The sequence below is a fragment of the Macrotis lagotis genome, chromosome 2 (assembly GCF_037893015.1).
Source record: "Macrotis lagotis isolate mMagLag1 chromosome 2, bilby.v1.9.chrom.fasta, whole genome shotgun sequence".
NCBI classification, from domain to species: Eukaryota; Metazoa; Chordata; class Mammalia; order Peramelemorphia; family Peramelidae; genus Macrotis; species Macrotis lagotis.
Genome location: NC_133659.1, coordinates 34,574,211 through 34,596,360, shown reverse-complemented (window position 1 = coordinate 34,596,360; position 22,150 = coordinate 34,574,211). Strand labels below are relative to the sequence as shown.

The following is a 22,150-nucleotide window of genomic DNA, read 5'->3' as shown; positions in this document are numbered from 1 at the left end:
TTTTCTCTGGCTAAACAACCCCAGACCCCAGCCTGGCTATCATCCTTGGCCAATCACCAAGTCACCGATACCACTCAATTATAGTACCCAGAACCAAACATAAAATTTCAGTGTAATCTGGCCAGGACAGAAGAGGTGCAGCTGCCTCCTGATTCCTACCTACTCTGCCTCTCTTAAAGAAAGCTTACCTTTGCATCAGCTATCTTTGGATACTATATCCCATTAGGACTTACGCTGGGCTTGTGGTCAGCTAAAACTCCCAGATCTTTTTCAGAGCAATGGCATCATTACCATGCGTCCCCCAGAGGACTCTTTTGCAGTTGATATCTTGAACCTGTGTGAGGCTTTACAATATTTCTCTTGGATATTGTTATCTTATTCAATTCAGCCCAATTCTCTAGCCTTTTTAATTGATTTTTGGAGCCCAGGTCTGTATTAGCTATCATTCCCAGCTTGATATCAGCTACAAATAGCATAAGCCTACCAACTGATAACAATGTTCAGTGGTAAAGGGAGCAGCATAGATCCCTGGGACTCCACTAGGGACAGCTTGCCAAGGTGACATCAGACTATGAAATGCTTTTTAAATGTAGCTGTATTTGTATTCTAATCTTGTCCTCATGGAATCTAGAGCTTCGCTGTTGTTTGGTTGTGTCCCTCTTTTCTTGATCCCATTTGGAATTTTCTTGGCAAAGATACTAAATTGGTTTGCCATTTCTTTCTCCTTCTCATTTTACACATAAGGCATGGAGGCAAACAGGGTGAAGTACTTACCCAGGGTCACACAGCTGGGAAGGATTTGAGGCTGGATTTGAACTCACAGAGTCTTCCTGAATCCAGGCTTAGCACTTTATGCACTATGGTATCAACCAGCTGCCCAGAACAAACCTTAGAAGTCAACCAGTCAGGGGGCAGCTAGGTGGCACAGTGGATAAAGCACTGGCCCTGGAGTCAGGAGTACCTGGGTTCAAATCTGGTCTCAGACACTTAATAATTACCTAGTCCTGTGGTCTTGGGCAAGCCACTTAACCCCATTTGCCTTGCAAAAAAAAAAAAACTAAACTAAAAAAAAAAGTCAACCAGTCCAACCCTCTCATTTTCTCTCTTTTTTCCCATCTCATCATCTTTCCCACAAGAATAGTATAGTCAAACACTCCTTCCAATGGCTTAGTGACCTTGAACCAAAAAAAGGGAATGAGGGAAGTTAAGTATGACCCATTTTTGATGAAGCTAGGCTGGCTCTTTGTGATCACCGCTTCCTTTTCTAGATCCACATTAACCTCTTTAATGAAACTAAAATGTTCTCAGGAATCAAAATTTCCCTTTCTTGAAAACCAAGACATTTGTCTTTCTCCAGTATCGTGGTGCCTCTCCTGTTCATCATCTTCTAGGTATCATTGAGGGTGGCTCTGCCGTCCCCCTGCCAATTCTTTTAGGACCCAAGGGTGTCATTCATCCAGGCCAATGGACTTGATTTCATTCAAGGCAGCTCTTACCATCTCCTTTCTTAGTTTGTTAGAGCTGCACTTGCAATCTAAAGGTCTTTTTTTCTTTGCAGAGAAAAAAAGAAATAAAACTAGAACTGAGCAATTCTGTTTTCTCTCTTTTGTCAGTGACTATCCTGGTCTAACTCCAGTCTATGACCAATCCTTTTTTGCTCATTATTTTCTTCATATTCACAAATACTGCAATGATTCCATGATCTCCTTAATTCTGAAATTCTAGGGGCGGCTAGGTGGCACAGTGAATAGAGCACCGGCCTTGGAGTCAGGAGTACCTGGGTTTAAATCTGACCTCAGACACTTAATAATTACCTAGCTGTGTGGCCTTGGGCAAGCCACTTAACCCCATTGCCTTGAAAAAAAATCTAAAAAAAAAAAAGAAATTCTATCATGGTTCCAACAATATCCTTTTCTCCAGATCCATAGAGTCCTTCATTTGTTCTATCTCAGAATCTGCTTTTGTCATAAAAAGATAAATCCAATAGATAACTGGATAATTGAAGTCACTCATCATAACACTGTCCTTCCTCCTTAGGCTTCTGATCTGTTTCCCAAATTCCTCAACTATTTTCTCTGTCTAGTTACTAGGTTTTTCATTTATGCTTCTCTGAGGACCTTCATCCAAATATTCTTAACCATCTTTCCCCCCTTTGATTCTGCATTTCCTTAGGTGACTATTTCATCTTAGCATACAATTCCCTATCCTCTTTTCCCTATCCTGTCTTCTTAATAAGGCATACATATCTGGTCCAGTCAAGGGTTTCATACCATCAAATCTTAAGTGATGCCAATAAGATCAGACTTAAGTCCTTGTGCTGACTTCATTCTTCTCATATTTTGGTTTCTGGTCTCACTCTACTGAAAGTTCTGTTTTAGATACTAGTCATTCAGATGGACAGCTAAGTGGTTCACTGGATAGAGTACTGAGCCAGGAGTCAGGAAGACTCCTTAAGTTCAAATCTTACTTCAGTGTGACCCTGGACAAGTCACTTAACCCTATGCCTCAGTTTCTACATCTGAAAAACTAAAGAAGGAAATAAACCACTCCAATATCTCTGTCAAGAAAAGCCTAAGGGGCAGCTAGGTGGTGTAGTGGATAAAGCACCGACCTTGGAGTCAGGAGTACCTGGGTTCAAATCAGGTCTCAGACACTTAATAATGACCTAGCTGTGTGGCCTTGGGCAAGCCACTTAACCCCATTGCCTTGCAAAAACCTAAAAAAAAAAAAACCTAAATGGGATCACAAAGAGTCGGACACAACTGAAAATCAACTAAACAAAGTAAAACAGATAGCACCAAGGCCAGTAGCTTTCCTCAAACTTCAATTTCAGCAACCTCTATTAGGCTGCCTACACCTTCTGATTCTCTCCCCCCTTCCTTCTCTCCTCCTTCCCTTTCCTCCCCTATCCTTTTCTACTTTTCCTGATTTCTCTTTTTCAGCTCTTCCTCTGTCTGCCTCCAATACAACACCATCACTACTCTCCCAAGGCATTTCCCTTGGCTTTTATCTTTCAATTAGCAATCTTATCTGCCCTAGGGCTTATATTATTATCTCCCTGAAAAGGATATCCAGGTTGAGTCCCATTTTTGATGTCCTCTCTTTGAAGGATCACTCCCAAATTTCTCCTTGGATATTCTGAATCAGGAAGAGGAACAAGGAAATATTAAGTGCCTATTTTTTCAAATAGTTTTCAAAGTGTTTTCAAATTATTAATTCCTAGCTTCTTACCTTGTTTCCATGAAATATCATCTCATTTGATCTTCACAGCATCTCTGGTAGATAGGGATTATTCTAGTTCCATTTTAGTTGAGGAAATTGAGATAGAAAAGATGTTAAGTGACTTGCCCAGGGAGTCACAGCTTCTATGCCACCTAGCTGCCATATCTGGTACCTCAGACTCATCCTGCCCCAAGCAACTCACCATCAGCTCCCAAAACTACTACTTTCCCTTCTCTCATTCCAGGGCACCTAAACTCAAAAGTCAGAGCATTCCTTTCCCTCTCATCCTCTCTCCATCTCATCAGTGGCCAGCACCAATTGGTTTTTCCACATAATCTATCCTATGCTCTTTTATTGTAGTTGTGTGTATGTTTTGCCTCACCCAACTCCTTTGTCACTCAGACAACTCAAGGGGTGCAGTGGATAGAGTTACGGGTTTTTCAGTCAGGAACATCTGAGTTCAAAGTGGCCCTCAGACACTAGCTAGTGACCCTGAGCAAATCACCTAACTTCTATCCACCTTGGTTTCCCCCACTGTAAATAGGGATGATAATAGCAGCTGAATACTATGGTGGTTGTGAGAATCCAATGAGATAAATGTAAAGTGCTCTTTGTTTCACTTGATACATCCTGGGAGCTACTGAAGACTTTTACCAGGTGCAGGCCGTGGTCTGTCCTCAACCTTAGCCATAAGGAATGATGGAGGAGGGGTCAGCTTGAGGGGAATATGAGTTTCATTTTGGAACGGATGAGAAATGCCAAGCAGACATCTAGGTAGAGAGCACCCATAGATCCTGGTAGTGGAGATCTGCAGAAAGAAGGGGGCCCAGATGACAGAGTCCTTTGTAGAAAGAAGAAATGAGAAGATATAGAGATGGTGACTCAGGTCAGGGCCCTAGGGAGACATGAGGGAGCAGGATACTGGTCACCAAAATGAATGGTCTAAGAAAGAGGAGGCAAGAACTGTTAAGGCCAACAGAACATGTTGGTCCATGGAGAGGCAGCTCAGTGTGCAATGAGATTTGAGGGAGCAGGATTGAGAAGAGACTATTGAATTTAACAGTGACCCTGGAGTCTGGCAGAAAACTAGGAAGCCAGAAAGGTAACAGGGAGGTGAGGAAATGGAGGCACCGAGTGGGAAGGCCCCATTCAATGGGGACAAAAGCTTGAGGGGAAGTCAGGTCCCAGGCTTATTAATGGACAGTAGGAAAGGAGCCAGTGGTTAAGGGGAGATTGCACATCCATGTGAGAAGGCATGATGGAGACAGCAATTCCCTGGAGGAAACAGGAAGGCCTGGGATCAAGGGCACTAGGAGAGGGCTGGCATTGGCCATCTCTTCCTCAGATGCTAGAGCAGGGCTGGGGCTGGGAAATGGTGAAGAGGGGTGTTGGGCTATAGAAGAGATCTGGCCTGGAGCTAAATTGGAGGTTAGCGCTCTCTGAGGAGTTGGGGGAGGTCGTTGGATGGGAGACTCAGGCGGAGAGGAGGAGGCCTGCATCAGTGTTGCAGATTCTGACAACAGTCAAAAGATTGCCCTGCCCTGGCTGGGCATGTGGAGCAAGCTAAGAAGGCAGGCCACTTGGCTTCCTATCTCCCTTATCAGCTATGGAACTTCCATGGAGGTCCATGGCATGAAAAGATCCATTCAAGAATGTGAGGAGTGGGCATGGGGCAGTGATTGGCACATGCTTACCTTTTGTTCTGCTCTGTCCCAAAGACAGAATTCAGAGTCATGGGTAGAAGAAACAAAGAGAGATTTAAACCTGTTATTGGGTGGGGGGATACAATGGAGCTGTCCCACAGTGAAGGGGACTGCTGCATAAGGTCGTGAGGTGTATGGGCACAGGTTAAGAGGGTCATTTGGAAGGATTCTGAAGCTGGCTTCAGGAAGACCAGATACAATATTTAAGGCTGACTTCCAATTATGGAATCCTATTATCTTCAAGATCCCCCTGGGAGGGGGCAGCTAGGTGGTACAGTGGATAGAACACCAGCCCTAGAGTCAGGAGTACCTGAGCTCAAATCCAGTCTCAGACACTTGATAATTACCTAGCTGTGTGGCCTTGGGCAAGCCACTTAACTCCATTGCCTTGCAAAAAAAAAAACTAAAAAAAAAAAGATCCCCCTGGGAGTGGGGAACAGAAGCCAGCTGTCTGGCCTACACACCACCTCTTTCCATCTCCTGCACTGTCCTATTTGGGGATCTCACATCTCCCTATGGTATGATCTTAAAGTCTCACAGATTTGGGGATCCAAAGCAGGAAGGCATCTATTTTCCTCATTTTATTGATGAGGAAACTGAGGCATGTGGGCATGTGCATATATTATACCCAATGCCACCCCAGAAGTAGGTTGTCAAGAGCTGTGAACCTCCACCCTCAGCTCTAGACCTGTGATCATGGCCTTTCCCATGTTTCAGGGACCACCCCTGCCTTCAATGGGCACTGGGAGCAGGAAGGCACCTCTCTAGCCTAGGGTTGGCTCTCTCCTTTCTATTAGTCTGTAAACCCTACAAAGCACTCATCTTCATATAATGCATTCCCCTCTCCTAGTTCCTCCAGTGCCCAAGGACCCACCCAGGCTCCTGGCTCGCCTCAGTCGTCAACTTGTGGTCTCTCCATTGGTGCCATTCTCAGGGGATGGGCCCATCTCATCAGTGCGCCTATGCTACCGGCCTCAGGACAGCTCTGCAGCCTGGTCCACAATTGTGGGTGAGTGAGCAAAGGGGCAAGGGGAATCAAGGGAGAACAAGAAGAGCGAGGAAAAAGGCATTGGCTCTGGGCCAGGGGGAGGTGTCAAAGGAAGGTTCATCCTGGTCGATGGGAACCCTCCATGTTCTCCCTGCATTTCCTTCTTACTTTTTTGACCCCTGGGACTTTCCTTCTCGGCAGTGGACCCCAGTGAGAACGTGACACTGATGAACCTCCGACCTCAGACAGAATACAGTGTTCTGGTGCAGTTGAGCCGCCCAGGAGAGGGGGGTGAGGGAGCCTGGGGGCCACCCTCCATCATGGCCACTGACTGCCTTGGTGAGATTCCTGTCCATCCCTGGGGGAGTGAGGGTGGGGTAGACACCTGACTGATGAACGCTGTAGCCCTTTTTCCCTCCTTTGACCCTTGGCCCTAGTCTGCCTAATGCTGCCCTCTGGCTGCAGAGCCCACATTGCGACCCCGACTGGAGGACTGGCATGTGGAGACCCCGGACTGTCTTCAAGTGACCTGGTCCTTGCCTACTGTGCCTGGTCCCCTGGTGGGGGATGGTTTTCTATTACAACTGTGGGACCCAATCCGGGGTCAGGAACTGCGCAAGAATGTCACCTCCCCCCAGGCCCGTACTGCTAAACTGAACGGCCTCGTGCCCGGCATCTTCTACCAGCTGGAAGTGCGACTCTACCATTGTTCACACCTGGGCCCCACTTCCCCAGCAACACGTGTGCAACTGCCCCCCACTGGTACAGGGACACTGGATGGAGGGGAAGGGAGGGCTCATACTGGGAGGGAGTGGGAATGTGGGAAGGCCTGGAGGACACCAGTGGTCTGCTTTCCTTCCCCAGGTCCCCCAGCTCCAAGGTTGCTCCGAGCTGAGGCCTTGTCAGACTCTTCAATCCAACTGACCTGGCAGCGTCCAGAGGCTCCAGCCGGAACCATTGCCAAGTACATTGTGGAGCTGCAGGCTGTCGGGGGCTCTGGGGAGCCATTATGGATAGACACAGAAGGAAATGAGGAGAGCACCATCATCCAGAGTCTCAATGCCAGCACATGCTACCATTTCCGGGTTCGAGCCAGCGCTCAGGGCCCGGGAGATTGGAGTGAAGTAGTAGAAGAGACTACGCTGGATAATGGTAAGGGGAGAGGAGATCCTTCTCTAGAGGAAGCCATGGAGGGGGGGAGCCATCTGTGACCTGACCAGTCTCTCGTCATCTCCCTCCTTGCCTCCTTCTTCCCAGGACTGAAGAGTGAGAGCCCGGCCCAGAAGAGCAGAATGACAAACCCTGACCTGGACCAGCAGCTGGTGCTGGCGGTCGTGGGCTCCGTGTCAGCCACATGTCTCACCATTCTGGCTGCGCTGCTGGCCCTAGTCTGTATCCGCAAAAGCTGCCTCCATCGAAGACGGACCTTCACATACCAGTCCGGCTCGGTCAGTGGCCTGGGCTCTAGCCTGGGGCTCCAGACAGCAGTATGTGTGTGGGTGGATGAATGTTTGCGTCTCTTCATGGCTTGACCTGCTGCTGCCTCTCTCATCTGTGTCTGTCCATCCCAGTGGGTCTGTCTGTCCTTATGGAATTGGGGCTGTGCCCTCCAGCCCTTATGAGGGGGCTCTGTCTGTCAAGGGATGTCAGAAAGGGGAAGACTGGGATTCCCAGAGGTGGGGGTGCCAGACTGGACCAGACCTGAGACAAGGACCTCTCAGCCCTAGAGGTCCTTCTCAAGTCTGGTGGGCCCTCTGCCTCAGGTTCTGAGGTTCTTTCCCCTTCACTTTAGCCTTCTGCCAGGTAGTGTGAGAGGTGGGCTATAGACCCTCCACCAAGGTCAGGCCAGGCCATCACTGTGTAAGACCCTGCACATAAGAATCATAACCAAAAGGAGTCCTCGTCTTCAAAGAGTTCACCCCCTTCTAACTCTTTTTTGTGTCACCTTACCCTATTAGAACATAAGCTCACTGTCTTTTTCATTTCTACTCTCAGTGCTTAGCATAGGGCCTGTCATGGAATAAGCCCTTCATAAAGGCTTCTTCTACCTACTTTAGAGATGGTGTAGGAGTGGGGGAGCACAGCTTAGACACAGAGACAGAAAGTCATTCAAGGAGAGAGATGACCTTGGCAAGAACTACGCAGCCGAGCTGGGCCTGGAAGGAAGCTCAGGGTCCTGTGCATGAGAAGGTGAAGGAGTGTGTTCCCCAGATGAGTCTGGACCACAATCATGTGGCTAGAGGCAGGAGATGGATGGAGTGATGTTGTAGAAGAGATTTGACAGCAGAGTGGATGAGAGAGATCCAGGAGGACCCTTTTGTAGTAAAACCTGCGTCACCGAGAGAGACCGAAGGTCAACAATTCTAGGAAATTTCAGAAGAGGTGGATCTGGGAACATCCAGGTGGAGATGTCCAGGGAGTAGATGGTGATATGGGACTGAGGCTCATGGGAGAGGCTGAGGTTTACAAGAGAAATCCAGACCTCATCTATTCAAGAGTGATCATTGCATCCAGGGGAACTGGGAAAGTCGAAATGTCAAAGTGAGAGAGAGGAGAAGAGGGCCCAACAGGTCAGAACCTTGAGAGACTGCCATTGTTAGGGATAAAGGTGAGCCAGTAAGACCTATTCTGGGTCCATCTCAGAGCTGGAAACTGGGAAAGGATCACATCTAGCTGTTTAGTGGCCAGATTAGAGGGGCAGGGACCACTAGGTGACTCCAGAGAGTCCTATGCTTGAACTCAAGAAGAGTTGTGTGATCCCAGGAAAGTCACTTTGCTGTTCCCTGCCTCAGCTTCCTCAGTTATAAATGGGGATACTAATAGCATCCACCTCCCAAGTCATTATGAAGACTGAGATATTTGCAAATTTTGGAGTTCTATGATGTTGTGGTTGTTAAGACTGCAAATCGTTCCTGCCTTTGGGAAGGTCATTCTTCTGGGGACACAGATACAGCCTTAGGTAATACAGAAAGTAATGCTGGGAGGAAAGAAGCTACTGCTCAGATTGGGGCACAAGGATAAGGGAAGGTTTCTTGGAGGAGCTCACATTTGATCAGGGTCTTGAAGGACAGATGAGCACTTTGCTGGTCAAGCTCGGGGGGGGGAGTGTTGTGAGCTGAGGGGGAAGCATGAGAAAATTCAAGGCCTTGGGTCAGCACCAGGCATTGTGAGGAATCCAACAAGGGACAGAGAGGAGGTGGAGGGAATAAGATGGGTGATACAGCCAAGGTGGCGGAGTAAAGAGTTAGACTACTGGACTGTGGAGGAACTCCTCCAAAGGGTTGGGGTACCGGCAAGGGCAGCTTCAAGGGAAAGCTAAGGGTTCACAAGTGAGTAGCAGAGAAACCATTTGGACTGGACCATGGATGGGAGGGGGGGAGAGAAGCATACGACCGGAAAAGCAGGAAGGGGCCTAGTTGCAAAGGACGTTAAGTGCCAAACAGAGAAGTTTGTATTTGATGCTGGAAATGGGGGCGGGGAGCCACTGGAATATACCAAGCCAGGGAGCACCTAGAGTCTGCTTCTCCAGGCAGTGAGCTTGGCTCCTATTCTTTGCTAAATTCTAAATTGGATGATAAAAATGAGAGCTAATGAATATCTATAAATGAGGAGGCAGATTGGAAGGATGATTGCAAAGGACTGTTCCATTTCTATCTCTGATCCCATGCTTGCCTGCAGAAAGGAAAGTGGGGACCACAAAGAGCCAGAATGCTTTTCAATGAACAGCCATACTAGTCTAGCCATGTTTCCCTTCCTGGCAGCAGCCCCAGGAGGATGGATGGAGGTGATGGTGAAGATAAGATCTTCCCTGGATTTTTTGTTTTTGTTTTTATAAGGCAATGGGGTTAAGTGACTTATCCAAGGTCACACAGCTAGGTAAATATTAAGTGTCTGAGGCCAAATGTGAACTAAGTAACTTGACTTCAGGACCGGTGCACCATCCACTGTGCCACCCAGTTGCCCTCATCTCTGGATTTTAGCAAGGTTTTTGATAAAGTATCTCATGTTGTTTTGTGGAGGGATTTGGGCAATAAGGTGGATTCAAAAGCAGTTGACCAGTTGAACTTAAAAACTAAGCCATCAATAAACCATTATCAACTTAGGATGTCTAATGGATGGTCCCAGGGGTCAGTTGAACATTTGTACCATGGATTTGGTACATTCATTAATCTTGCTGATAACACAAAGCTGAAAATTACCCAAAGGTTTAAGGGAATTGTGAACTCAATATAAGTGGGAAATTAGAAAGCAAATGGAAGGATAGGCCATGTTGAGAAGCATTCTGTTCAAGAGGGAGGAGGTAATAGCTCCATCTTGTCCTGATCTGATTAAATCTCAACTGGGGTCTTGTGACATCACGTCCGGTTCTGGGAACTAGTCCAGAAGACGACCATTGGTGACCTGGGGTGGGGGGTGTCTAGAGGAGAGCAATCAGGGTGGAGCCCGTATCCTTGAGGATCAGTTGTGGAAACTGAGCATTCTACCTTGGAGAAGAGAATCTTGGGGGAGACAATGAGATATGTGTGAAGAACTAATCTGGAAAGGAGCTCAACCTGTTTCTTCATGGGGAACAGTAGGGGGTACTCTGCAAAAAGGCACAAAGAAGGTCCTAATGCAGAGAGCTGTCCCAGCATGGAAAGGGCCACCTTAGGAGCTAAAGGACTTAGCTTCCTGGAGGTATGAGATATGGCAATTCTTGTTCAGGAACCAATGGCCCCAAGACACTGTGACTCTACATTAACCTATATCTCTGCATGTAGGGCAATGTGTCTGGCAGTATTGTTTCTCTCTCCATGTTCACACGTTGCTGAACCCATGAGCCCTTATCTGCCAATAGCTCGGGATGAAGGCTGGGTGCTGTCCCTATTTTTCATTACCTCAGGTGATGGTCTATTCTGTCCTCACAAGGGAGAAGAGACCGTCCTACAGTTCAGCTCTGGGACACTGACCTTGACCCGTCGTCCGAAGCCACAGCCGGAGCCTCTGAGCTACCCGGTCCTGGAGTGGGAAGACATTACCTTTGAGGACCTCATCGGGGAGGGTAACTTCGGCCAGGTCCTTCGAGCCATGATCAGGAAGGATGGGCTCCAGATGAATGCAGCTGTGAAGATGCTGAAAGGTTCCAATCCTGTCCCAGCCTCCAGTCTCCAAAGTCCATTCTAATTCTAATATGGCAAGCCCTGACCCCTGAGCTTCTACCACAGCTCTGACCCTTGACCCCCTGACCCCAACTGCCCAGCTGTAATCCAAATCCCCTGCCTCCATTCTGACCCATACACCTCCACCCCCATTTAATCAAACCCCAATCTACCGAATCCAAAGTCCATGTTTCATCCCAATCCTGGGGCCCAGTGGTCAACTTGACTCTGATACTGACTCCCACTGGCTCCAGAGTTCGCCTCAGAGAATGACCACCGGGACTTTGCTGGAGAACTGGAGGTGCTGTGTAAGCTCGGACACCACCCAAATATCATCAATCTGCTGGGAGCCTGTGAGAACCGAGGTGAGACCCTCCTCCCCCGGCCCCCTGACCCCTGACCCCAGAATCACTCCTGATTCTGATCTGACAGGCCTCCACCTTCACCACCCCCAGGGTACCTGTACATCGCCATCGAGTACGCTCCCTACGGGAACCTTCTGGACTTCCTTCGAAAAAGCCGAGTGCTGGAGACTGACCCTGCCTTTGCCCATGAGCATGGCACAGCCTCCACACTCACTTCCCAGCAGCTGCTGCGCTTTGCCAGTGATGTGTCCAAGGGCATGCAGTACCTGAGTGAGAAGCAGGTGCAGTCCTTGGGGAGATGGGGAAAGAGGGGGTGGAGCTGGGTGAGCTAAGAGGAAAGCTAGGCAGATTAGTTAAGTGGCCAGCATTTATTTAGTCCCTACTGTATATCGGAAACATGCTGTGATATGGTCCAGATCCCCAGCCCAGGAGGAACCTCTTGCTCATATCTTGTCTTCCTTCTTCCTTTTCTCTTCTAATGGCTAAACTCTTGCCCCGGGAAGGATCTCATCTCCCCTTTTTTCCCTGGCTCCCTCTAGTCTTATTCCATTCCTCCATCTGGGAAGTCCAAGGGTAAGGGCTCCAGCAGGCAGCCCCTCCCTTCTCTTTCATACTGCCTCTAGAAGTGCATAGGGGAGCAACATGGTGGCACAGTAGATAAACACTTGCCCTGGAGTCAGGAGGACCTGAGTTCAAATTTGACCTCAGATTGCTACTTGCTGTATCAACTTGAGCAAGTCACTTAACTCTGTTGCCTTGCAAAAAACAAAAAACCTTGGCTCTCTGCCAGGAACTAAGCCCTAAGGATATGAAAAAAAAAGCCTTCTAAGGATTCACATTCTAAGGAGAGACAATGTTTGAGTTAAGAATGGAATAGTTGGAAGGTGACTCCAGAGGGAGATAGCCCTGGCAGCTGAGGAGCTGAGAGAAGTCAGGAGCTCCCCTAAATCACCACTGATCAAATCTAATAGTCTTTTTCCAGTCTTCACCCTTTTCTACTTCTTTGCAGCCTGTGATGCTATTGATCACCCTTTCCTCTGGGATCAAATCTTCTCCAAGTTTTCAAGATACTTCTCTCTTGTTTCTCCCCCAAGGCTTTTCTCTGTTTTTCTCTCTCTGTACTCATTCCTTTGGTAATCTCAGTGGCTCTTATGGGTTCCATTGTCATCCCTGTAAAGGATTCCCAGTTCTATATATTCAGCCCTAACCTCTCTCCTGATCATCAATCCTATTGTAAAACTAACTGCCTATTGGACATCTAAATTGAATGTCTTAAGCATGACCTTCACCATTTGCAGTGGCCTCTGGAATGGGACAGGGTCTTCCCAAGTCATTTCCCAGGACCTGGGAATGAACTCTCTTTTAGAAAGGGCCTGGCTAGCCTGGCTGGTCTGATAATTCTCCACCCAGAAATGGTCTGAGACCTGAGGCAATGAGGCAAGGTGATCTAACATGGAGAGCACTGAATTTGGAGAGAAAAGACCAGGGGGTTCACCTCTCCCCTCTTATAATCTTGGATCAGTCTCATCTCCCTGGACCTCAGTTTCCTCATCTGTGAAGTAAAAGAATTTGGACAAGATCAGAGATTCACAGAATTGGAAACATCTAGTTTCCCCAAAAGGAATTCCTTCCTTCCCCTTCCCATGGCAAACTCAACAAACATCTGTTCATCCTCTGCTGAGTCTTCCCTGAATTGTGATGAGCTCATTTCTTTATTAGCTTTGTGCTCCTCGAAGCAGTGCAGCCCTGCCCCTGTATCCAGGTTCCCCTTTCCCAGCCACCCACCCGAACCCAGGAGGCTGGAGAAGCTTTGGGATCAGAGGCCTAAGGCTATTTGTCCACATCCAGATAGTCTGCATTTCCTAGGGAAGTCAAAACTATGCCCTTCCCAAAAAAAAAAGAATCTTTCTCACCTATAATTGATGCCCCAGATATGCTTTGTAGGAGATGGACTCTGTGCTAAGCTAGCCCCCCTCCCCTAGGATCCAACTTACTCTGTGGTTGGAGCAGACCCCCTGGCATGCCCATGACCTGCCGTCTCCATGAGCTCTGTGCCCAGCCCAAGCCCTCTGCCTTGTTCTATGGCCACATTCCACCTTGTACAACCTCCTTTCATCTCTGGAGCCACAATGTCCCTACTACAAGGCCTTCTAGATGCTCAGTAAACTTCATGACCTGTGCCCTCTGCCCTCATACCTGTCAGCAGTGTCCCCCTTCCTTGAACCTGTTAGATGCCCCGTACCCTCCTCTTTTCACCTCTAGGCCCACAGTGGCCCCATGTCCTTCACACATCGACCTTTACATCTGCTCTCAGCTCTGGACTCACAATGCCCCCTTGCCCTGTACCCACACCACTCCCTGAGTCCATCTGCTCTCAACCCTGGACCCACAATGCCCCCATGTCCTCTGAAGTTCATCCACAGGGATCTGGCAGCCAGGAATGTGCTTGTTGGAGAGAATCTGGCCTCCAAAATTGCAGACTTTGGCCTGTCCCGAGGGGAGGAGGTCTATGTGAAGAAGACGATGGTGAGTCTGGGGCTACTCATAACAGTCCTCAGCAACCCCACAAGCCTCCACACCCCAGTCCCAAATCCCATTTATTATTATTCCCTCCCTCCTGCCCTCCATGTGGCCCTAACACTCTTACTTTGTTTCTCTTTGGTCTCAGGGTCGACTCCCTGTACGCTGGATGGCAATTGAGTCCCTGAACTACAGTGTCTACACCACCAAGAGTGATGTGTGAGTGAGAAAGGGGTATTAAGGTCAATCTAGAATATGGGGTCTGGGGAGAAAAGGGGTGATAGGCTAGGAATGGAGAAAGGTGATGAGGAGAAAGGGTAGGTGTAAGGAGAGGAGGAGGGGTGATGGGATGGGGTAGAGAAGGGGGGTGATGGGGTGGTAGAGTGAGGGAGAGGAGAAGAGATGAAGGATGGGTTTAAGGAGCATGAAACAGAAGGGTACCAGATAGATCTGGGGGGGGGGGGCCTGAAACATCTTCCTGAACTCTAGGGGTCTAGTGAATGTCATGGGGGATAGACTTCCCAACAGAACCTAGACTGAGGGCTCAGCCTAGCAGACACCTTTGGATCAAACTAGGAAGACATTCAGGGAGACACTGGGGGTTGAAGGAATGGCAAAGAATGGAGAGCCAATGGAGGATCTGGGGAACCTGGCCTGGGGTTAGGGGATATTGTCTATCTTGCTCAATGGTGCCGTTCCTCTTGCCCCCATCTCCTAGTAGCAGCCTCCTCCCTTCCCTGGAGGAAAGAGGACTTTATTGTTACATCATCCAATATATTGTTGTTAGGGGACACTATGACATTGTTGTCCATCAAGCTGGGTCTGGCCCCAGTGAGTCCCAGCTGGTGTTCTGGAAAGGGAGAGAGGATGAGTCAATGAGGGAGGAGTGTACGGGTGGCCACCCTGACTCACCAAGGCTTAACAACACTACTCTCTTCTCTTTGCAGTTGGTCCTTTGGGGTCTTGCTCTGGGAGATCGTTAGCCTTGGTAAATCCCCTGTCCCTTCTCCCTAGTCATGTTCCCCATTATCACCCCAACCCTCCCATCTCCATCCCAAACTCAATGGATCCCAACCCTATCCATTTTCATGGAAAGCCATTTCCAGTTCAGTCACATCTCCCTGAATGACCCCATCCGTTTTACCCATTCCCTACTTGAATCTCCCCTCATCAGCCCCTGCCCTGCCTTAGCCAGGCCTCCTCTTGCAGGGGGCACTCCATACTGTGGAATGACATGTGCTGAACTCTATGAGAAGCTGCCCCAGGGTTACCGGATGGAGCAACCTCGAAATTGTGATGATGAAGTGTATGTGAGGCCCTGCCCCTTCTTGCCAACACCCTTGAGGGCCCCGGGGCCCTTAGGACTGAGTGTTGGCAAAGTCTTACTTTAGCAAGACTGAAAATCAGAATTGTGCCACTCCTCAAGTCTGAAAATTGTCTGGGTCTTGAGGGTCTCCTCAGACTGAGGCAGTGTCACTCCCCCACCACCACCAACAGGCCTCAAGAGCAGAGACATACTGTCCAAACTCATGGCCCATGATACCTCACCCTCACACACACCAGGCCTTGAAATTAATGATTCCCCATCTATGGAGCTATCTGGTGAGCCCCTTTTAGGGCCCAAAGGTCTATAATTTCTCATCTCCTAGACCTGAGACTCCCCGCCCCACCCCGGCCTCAGGGCCTGACTGTCAATGTTTCCCCACTCCCCAGATCTGAGAGCCAGTAACCTCCCACCAAACCTCCAACCTGAGGATAAGTGATGCTTCACATTTACCCACATATTCACACCCTAGTCCTGGGGGTCCATATTCCCACCTCCGGTCTGATGTTAGTGACCCCCACCCTGTAGGTATGAGCTGATGCGCCAGTGTTGGAGGGATCGACCATATGAAAGGCCACCCTTTGCGCAGATCTCCGTACAGCTTGGCCGCATGTTAGAAGCCAGAAAGGTGAGAACATCTGGCTGACTGCAGGAGGGGAGGCCAGCTCCCAGAAGACCCTTTTCTCTTTCAGTATCACCCCCTCCCCTCCAAACTAACCCCCATCCCTGTTGCCAGGCCCCAGGACGACTTTGCTGACATCCTATCTTTCTTGGCCTCCCTCTGTCCTGGAGAACAGGACACAAACTTTAGGCTCTGAGCTCTGGGTTCCAGGTCCCAGGCTTTGGGTTCTGAGCTCTTCCCCTTCTGTCCCATCCTCATTGGGGCCCTTAGCCCTGTGATAGATAGCCCAGAATAGAAGCAAATGAGCAGAATGGGGTTAAAAAAAATCAAAAGGTTAAGGGACAACAATCTTCCAAGACTGGCGTCATGGCAGCTGAGGCTGCAGCAGGCCCTCTTTGGTCATTTCCATACTCAACCATATTCCCTTTATTCAGTTCTTCTTGGAAGCTGGGCCCTTTGCTCCAGACTGAGAGACTCTGATGTCTTAGAGAAGGAGGAGAAAGATGCTCAGAGCAGGATGGGGGAAGCAAGGAGAAAGGAGCACCTTCTGAGTTGGAGGGGGTTCCATAAGCTGAGATGACAGTGGAGGGTGGCCTTGAAGGATCCAATTCAGGTATGGAGGTGGGAGAAAAGAACACCAGAACTACAGGCAAAGCAGCCTGTTTTGACTGGAACACAACCTAGGCAAAAGTGAGGAATATGAGAAGAGGGAAGGGTTGTAGGCTAGGCCTTATAGCTTGGAGAAGCCATGTCAAGATCAGAAGTTGATGTTTTTTGTAATAGATATTGCAGAGTTATGCATGAGGATGAGTGACACGGGAAGAATTCCATCTGGGGTGTCTCAGAGAGTGCCACCAAGGCACACTGGTGAAGGGACTGCTGCCTTCTCTTCTAGCTCTGAGAGTCTGCAGTTCTAGGGAAGAGAAAGGAGAGCCTGGCTTAGGTGGAAGTCCAAGTCACAAAAGTGGAAGATACGGGGAACAGAGGAAGATGAACCAGGAGTCTGTCTTCTCCAGGGCCTCCTGGAGGGAAAGGAGAGAGACAAGGGTGACTGGGAAGCTGAATGGGCTTCCTAACAGGACTCAGGGAATTAGGAGAGGTAGATTTGGGGAAGGGGGATGAATTTAGTTTGGGGAAAAAAATGGGACTCAAGGATAATCAAGGCTAGACCTTGCAAGGTGAACACTGAGACCAGAAGAGAGAAGAGACAGAAAGTTATGTATTGAATAGAATCCTGGACTTGGAGTTTGGAAGACATGAGTTCAAATCCTGCCTCAGATACTTATAGTTGGGTGACCCTGAGCAAGTCAGGTAATGTCTGCCTGCCTCAGTTTCCTCCTCTGTAAAATAAGATTGATAATAGCACCTACTAATCAGAGTTGTTGTGAGGATCATAGAAGCTAACACTGGTAGAGTGCTTTTCAGATCTTGAAGAACTAGAAATGCTGAGGATCAGGGGAAGGTCTCAAGAGAAATAAAGACCAGTGAAAGAAGCTGGACAAGAAGCAGGAGCCACGTGGGGCCTTGATCTGGCATTGCTTTGGAGCTTTGGCTTGCCAACAGTCCTAGCAGCTGTTCTGTTGCCCATCCAGGCAAGAGACCAGGCCAGCCAGGCCATTACCACCTCCTCTTCCACAGGATCCTGGTGGGGGAAGGTCTCAGAGCCCACCCTGACTCTCCTAACCTCAGGAGGGCTTTTCTGATCAGCTCCAGGGCCCTTATGCAGGTCCTCTCAAAAGGAATGTCTGTGCCACTCTCCTCCATTGATTTTTATGTTGGGGGTGGCAACAGGAGGCAGACCTTGGACATTTTCCTGGTATTATTAAGATCACCTGGATAGCTCTCCTTGTTCCGTTTAGTTTGGGGTATTCCCATTCTGACTGAACTGAGTGTCTGAGCAACTTGAGACCTGCTGTCCATCATCTCCAGGAGGAGTCTGTGGCCACCTATCTCCCTTTTCACTAAGCTGGCCAGCCTCAGCCTGCCTATGTCCCTGTGGACATAGCCCTCCATCCCTTTCACATGACCCTCTCTTTAGAAGGTACTAGGGATAATCCCCACCAACGTCTTCATTTTCCAGATGAAAAAACTGGGGGTGGGGGAGGAAGTGACAAGGTCATCTGCTAGTAGTGGTAAAGCCAGGATTCAGACCCAGGACACTGGGAAACCACTACAAAATTCTCACAAGGGTGGAAGGGAAGGAGAGAAAGAAAGAAAGAAAGAAAGAAAGAAAGAAAGAAAGAAAGAAAGAAAGAAAGAAAGAAAGAAAGAAAGAAAAAAGGAGGAGGAAGGAAGGAAGGGAGGGAGGGAGGAAAAAAAGTGGTGAACTTCCTATCCTTAGGACTCATCAAGCAGAGATATTACAATACCTACAGGTGGGGGAAGATTCCTTTGGTGTTGAAGTTGTGCTGATATCCCTTCCAGTTCTCAAATTCTATAGTTCTGTGTTATTTACATCAGAATGGGAACACACACACACACACACACACACACACACACACACACACACACACACACACAAAATCTCCTAACAGGTTTATTATCCTTAGAAGCCCTCAGGTCCTACGTGTGAACTGCTTAGTTGTTTCCCAGTCCTTTATCCAAGATGGAGGAGGAGTTGACATTCATCCCTTTAATTTTGGCTCTGGAGATCCAGGCCTATTCTGAAGCCTATCAGTCACTGACACTCAGAGTGTCAGCTCTCTTCCCACCTCAAACTCTTTTGCAAACTAGATGAGCCTGCCATCTACACTTTTAGCCAAGTCACTGATAAAAGTGCTGACTGGCCCAAGGTCAAGCACAGATCCCCGGCCTTGCCTGGTGCCCTCTCCCCAAGTTGTCACTGAGCCCATCAGAGAACCACATCTGGTTATTCACCTAGCTCTCACTCCATCTGACCCTCCTTTCATCTAACCCACATGTCATCATCTTCTCCCCAAGAGCTTTATAAGAAACTGTTGAATGTCTTACTTGAAACCCGGTCAGACATAACAAGTATTCTCCAAAACTCTGAGTCTTCTCCAGGTGTCTCCTCCTAGCCTCTGTCCCCATCCCCAGAAAACTGGGTTTTCTATGACAAATTCCTGTTGCGGAATCTGGGGTTGGCAAGGATCCGGAGACATATAGAAAATGTAAATTGTTAGGAGGGGATGGGAGGAGGATTATCTCCTAGAGGATGGCTCTGGGGCGACCCTCTGATGCCAACACTCACCTCTCTTTCTCTCCCTCCCTCCCAGGCCTATGTGAACATGGCACTGTTTGAAAACTTCACCTACGCAGGCATTGATGCCACGGCCGAGGAGGCCTGAAAGTGTGTGGTGGCTCTGGCCTCCCTACTGGCCCTTCAGCCCCCGGTGGACAGGTGCATGCAAGTTGATCTCCTTCAGCTTGAGCCCACAAAGCCCCTATGATCTCAGACCAAACAAACTCAGTGAATCATAATTTTAGTTTGGCAAAGAGAAGGGGGTACAGATGCTGGCGCAAGGATCCTCATTCCAGCCCTGGACAGTTCCTACCTCCCAGGGTAGTGACTCCTCCTCCATTGGGTTATTACTACCCATCCCTTCCAGTAAGCAATCCTCCCTGACTGTAGTTACTCCTTCCCCATATAGGCCTTCCCACTCCTTTGCCCTCATTGGGGCAAATAAGGCCAATAAAATATTTGGTTCTGTCTCAAAGACTTGCTGTGATGGATTTTTTCTCTCTGACCTTGGGCAAGCTGGCCTTACCCAAGGATTGGAGGTGGGGTGGGCAGGGCAGGAAGGTTAGATGAGTCAGATATGAAGCCAGGGAAGCTACCAGGACTCCTGGGACTAGAAATTGGGCTCTGCCTCACATTGTCATCCTCCTGGATCATGTTCTCCCCTACATCAGACCAAGAAAATTAATTTAGAATTAATGGAGGATGGGGCAGAGAGGAGAAAAGAATCTGAGGTTACAGTGGTCCAGGTAGAGGTGGTGAGGGCCTGAACTGGAGTGATAGCCATGGAGGGAGATGGATGTTGAGGATGTAGAATAGTCTAGATCTGACAACTGACTAGATGGGTGGAAGAGGAAGTGAGGGAGTCAACAGTCCAAGGTGACTCCAAAATAGCAATCCTGGATGACTGGACTGATGGTAAAGAGAGGGAGGGAGGCTTGGAGGAGGGCTGGGCTTAGAAGGGAAGGCATTCTAAGTGGAGATGACCAGATAGTCATTAAAAGTACAGTCACCTGCCCAGGAAAGGGAACAGCAACCCATGGCAAGGAGTTGGCTAAGTGAGAGAGTATATCAAGAGGACTGGATGGTCCAGCAGGGAGCCTTGAATGAACCTCACAGTGAGGGGGAAGGATAGTGGTCCTTTGTGATGAAGAGCCAGCAAAGGAAACTGAGGACGGGCAATCAGACAGCAGTCAGAAAGACAGGAGGGGGAGTACCAAGGGGGAACAACTGCCTGGAGGGAAGGGAAGGTATCTCTGAGAAGGAGATGCTTCACCACTGCAAAAGAAACAAGAATCCAGAACAAAGGGAAAAGGCTAGATGTTGCTATTGATGACCAAGGAAGAAAATGGTTTCCATTTAGAGTTGGAGAGACACATTCCAGGCCAATCCAACCCAACCAGCATTGAGTAGATGTTTCCCCTTACCAGACACTTCCTAATGGGTTCCCAAAGACAAGTAACAATGGGGCCTACCCTCAAAGAACTGTGCATACCAGAACATATGCATGTATATGTATATAGACCTATAAACACATGCTCATAGACATATAGACAATATAGAAAATATTTTAATTTAATTTTTTATTTTTATTATATTGTATAATGTATAACATAGCTAAAGATAGATACATTAAAATTGTGTACACACACACACACACACACACACACACACACATATATACACACTGCCTCAGACAATCATTACTTAGCTGTGTGGTCTTGGGCAAGTCACTCAACCCATTGCTTTGCAAAAAATGCAGGGGGGAGAGCATTGACAGCTAAAAAAAAATCCAGAAAGGCTCCTAGCTGGAGAAGTCATGAGAGATGGGCCTTGAGGGACTTTTTGAGGGGTATTATTAAGCACCTACTATGGGCCAAGGACAGGAAAGGCTGTCTGTGCCAGATGTGGGAATGAGTAAGCTGGGCTGAAACCAAAAAAATGTGATGGGGAGAAGGAAGGAGACAATATGATAAGTCTCGGAAGGTGGGGCTGGCACCCAAGTCAGAAGGGTGTGTATGGGATGCTAGGGTAAGAGGGAGCCACTGAAGTGCCAGACATGAGAGCTGGTGAGACCTATGCTTTAGGAAAATCCCTTTGGCAGTTATGGGAAAGAGATGAGAAAGAGGAGACACTGAGGCTAGGAGATCTCCCCCAGAAGGTTATTCCAATAACACAATCATCCTCTCTAGACTCAACAAATAGTCCCCTTGTCTTTGCTTACCAAAGAAAATGCACCTAACTCCTCCTGAAGCAATCCCTTCTACCTTCAGAAAGCCCTGATTTCTAGGAAGCTTTTCCTAGTATCAAAGCTAAATTAGTTTCTTTGCCATTTCACCACCATCATCACCTTTGGTGATGGTTCTCCCAAGGCAACCAACTGGGTGGGAAGGGCTCAGCTCCAAGAAGGTTTATCATCAGTGTCCCGAGAGTGATAAATGGGTTAGAGGTATGAGAGGGAGCCCCAGGTTCCTAATATGTGACCAGGAGAGGTCAAGTAGATGGTCAACATCTCCAAGGGACTAGCAGCATTAGAGCGATGTGGGAGAAGGATTCTGGGCCCCTCCCAGTTGGAAAGCAAAATAGATAGAGTTCGTAGCTGACCTGAGATAATTACTAGCTAAGTGACCTTAGGTAAGTCATTTAACCTCTGATTATCTCAGGTTCCTCCTCTATAAAATAATGATAATAATAATAGCACCTCTCTCCATGAGTTATTGTGAGGATCAAATAATATAACAGTTGTAAAAGTATTTGACACATGATGGTTACTATATGTTAGCTATGATTATTACTAATAGTAATTATCCCTGGGAGTTTGGGGCAAAATGAGCAAGGAGAGATGCTAATTTGGCCCTCCCTGGTCCACTGTGAGCAGGAGGCAGCCTCTCTAGGACTGCTATAGGGTGGTGGATGAAGGGGGGGGGACAAAGAACCAGGCCATCCTGGTGCCCACCCCCTTCCTCTCCAAATCCACCCCACCTTCCCTCACAGGTCCCCAGACTTCCTCCTCCCAGACCCCAAGCCTGGGGCCCCAGTGTGGTCAGGGATCAGTTCCTCTCCGGCCCC

General features: G+C 48.4%; 1 protein-coding gene across 2 annotated transcripts in view; it reads left to right on the top strand.

Annotated features, from left to right (window-relative positions):
* The window catches only part of TIE1 (tyrosine kinase with immunoglobulin like and EGF like domains 1), a 30,627-nt gene extending 11,068 nt beyond the window's left edge, over positions 1–19,559 (top strand). Inside the window, exons 10-23 of one of the 2 annotated variants that reach the window (XM_074221648.1) lie at positions 5,776–5,934; positions 6,115–6,252; positions 6,379–6,675; positions 6,778–7,065; positions 7,171–7,361; positions 10,822–11,032; positions 11,306–11,416; positions 11,507–11,697; positions 13,829–13,942; positions 14,085–14,155; positions 14,884–14,924; positions 15,146–15,242; positions 15,789–15,888; positions 19,119–19,559. In XM_074221648.1, coding sequence (XP_074077749.1) covers positions 5,776–5,934; positions 6,115–6,252; positions 6,379–6,675; positions 6,778–7,065; positions 7,171–7,361; positions 10,822–11,032; positions 11,306–11,416; positions 11,507–11,697; positions 13,829–13,942; positions 14,085–14,155; positions 14,884–14,924; positions 15,146–15,242; positions 15,789–15,888; positions 19,119–19,190 — 2,081 coding nt within the window. In that variant the 3' untranslated portion in view covers positions 19,191–19,559. The remainder of the gene's footprint in view (positions 1–5,775; positions 5,935–6,114; positions 6,253–6,378; positions 6,676–6,777; positions 7,066–7,170; positions 7,362–10,821; positions 11,033–11,305; positions 11,417–11,506; positions 11,698–13,828; positions 13,943–14,084; positions 14,156–14,883; positions 14,925–15,145; positions 15,243–15,788; positions 15,889–19,118) is intronic. The other variant, XM_074221649.1, reaches the window with a different exon arrangement.
* The last annotated feature ends 2,591 nt before the right edge of the window (positions 19,560–22,150 follow it).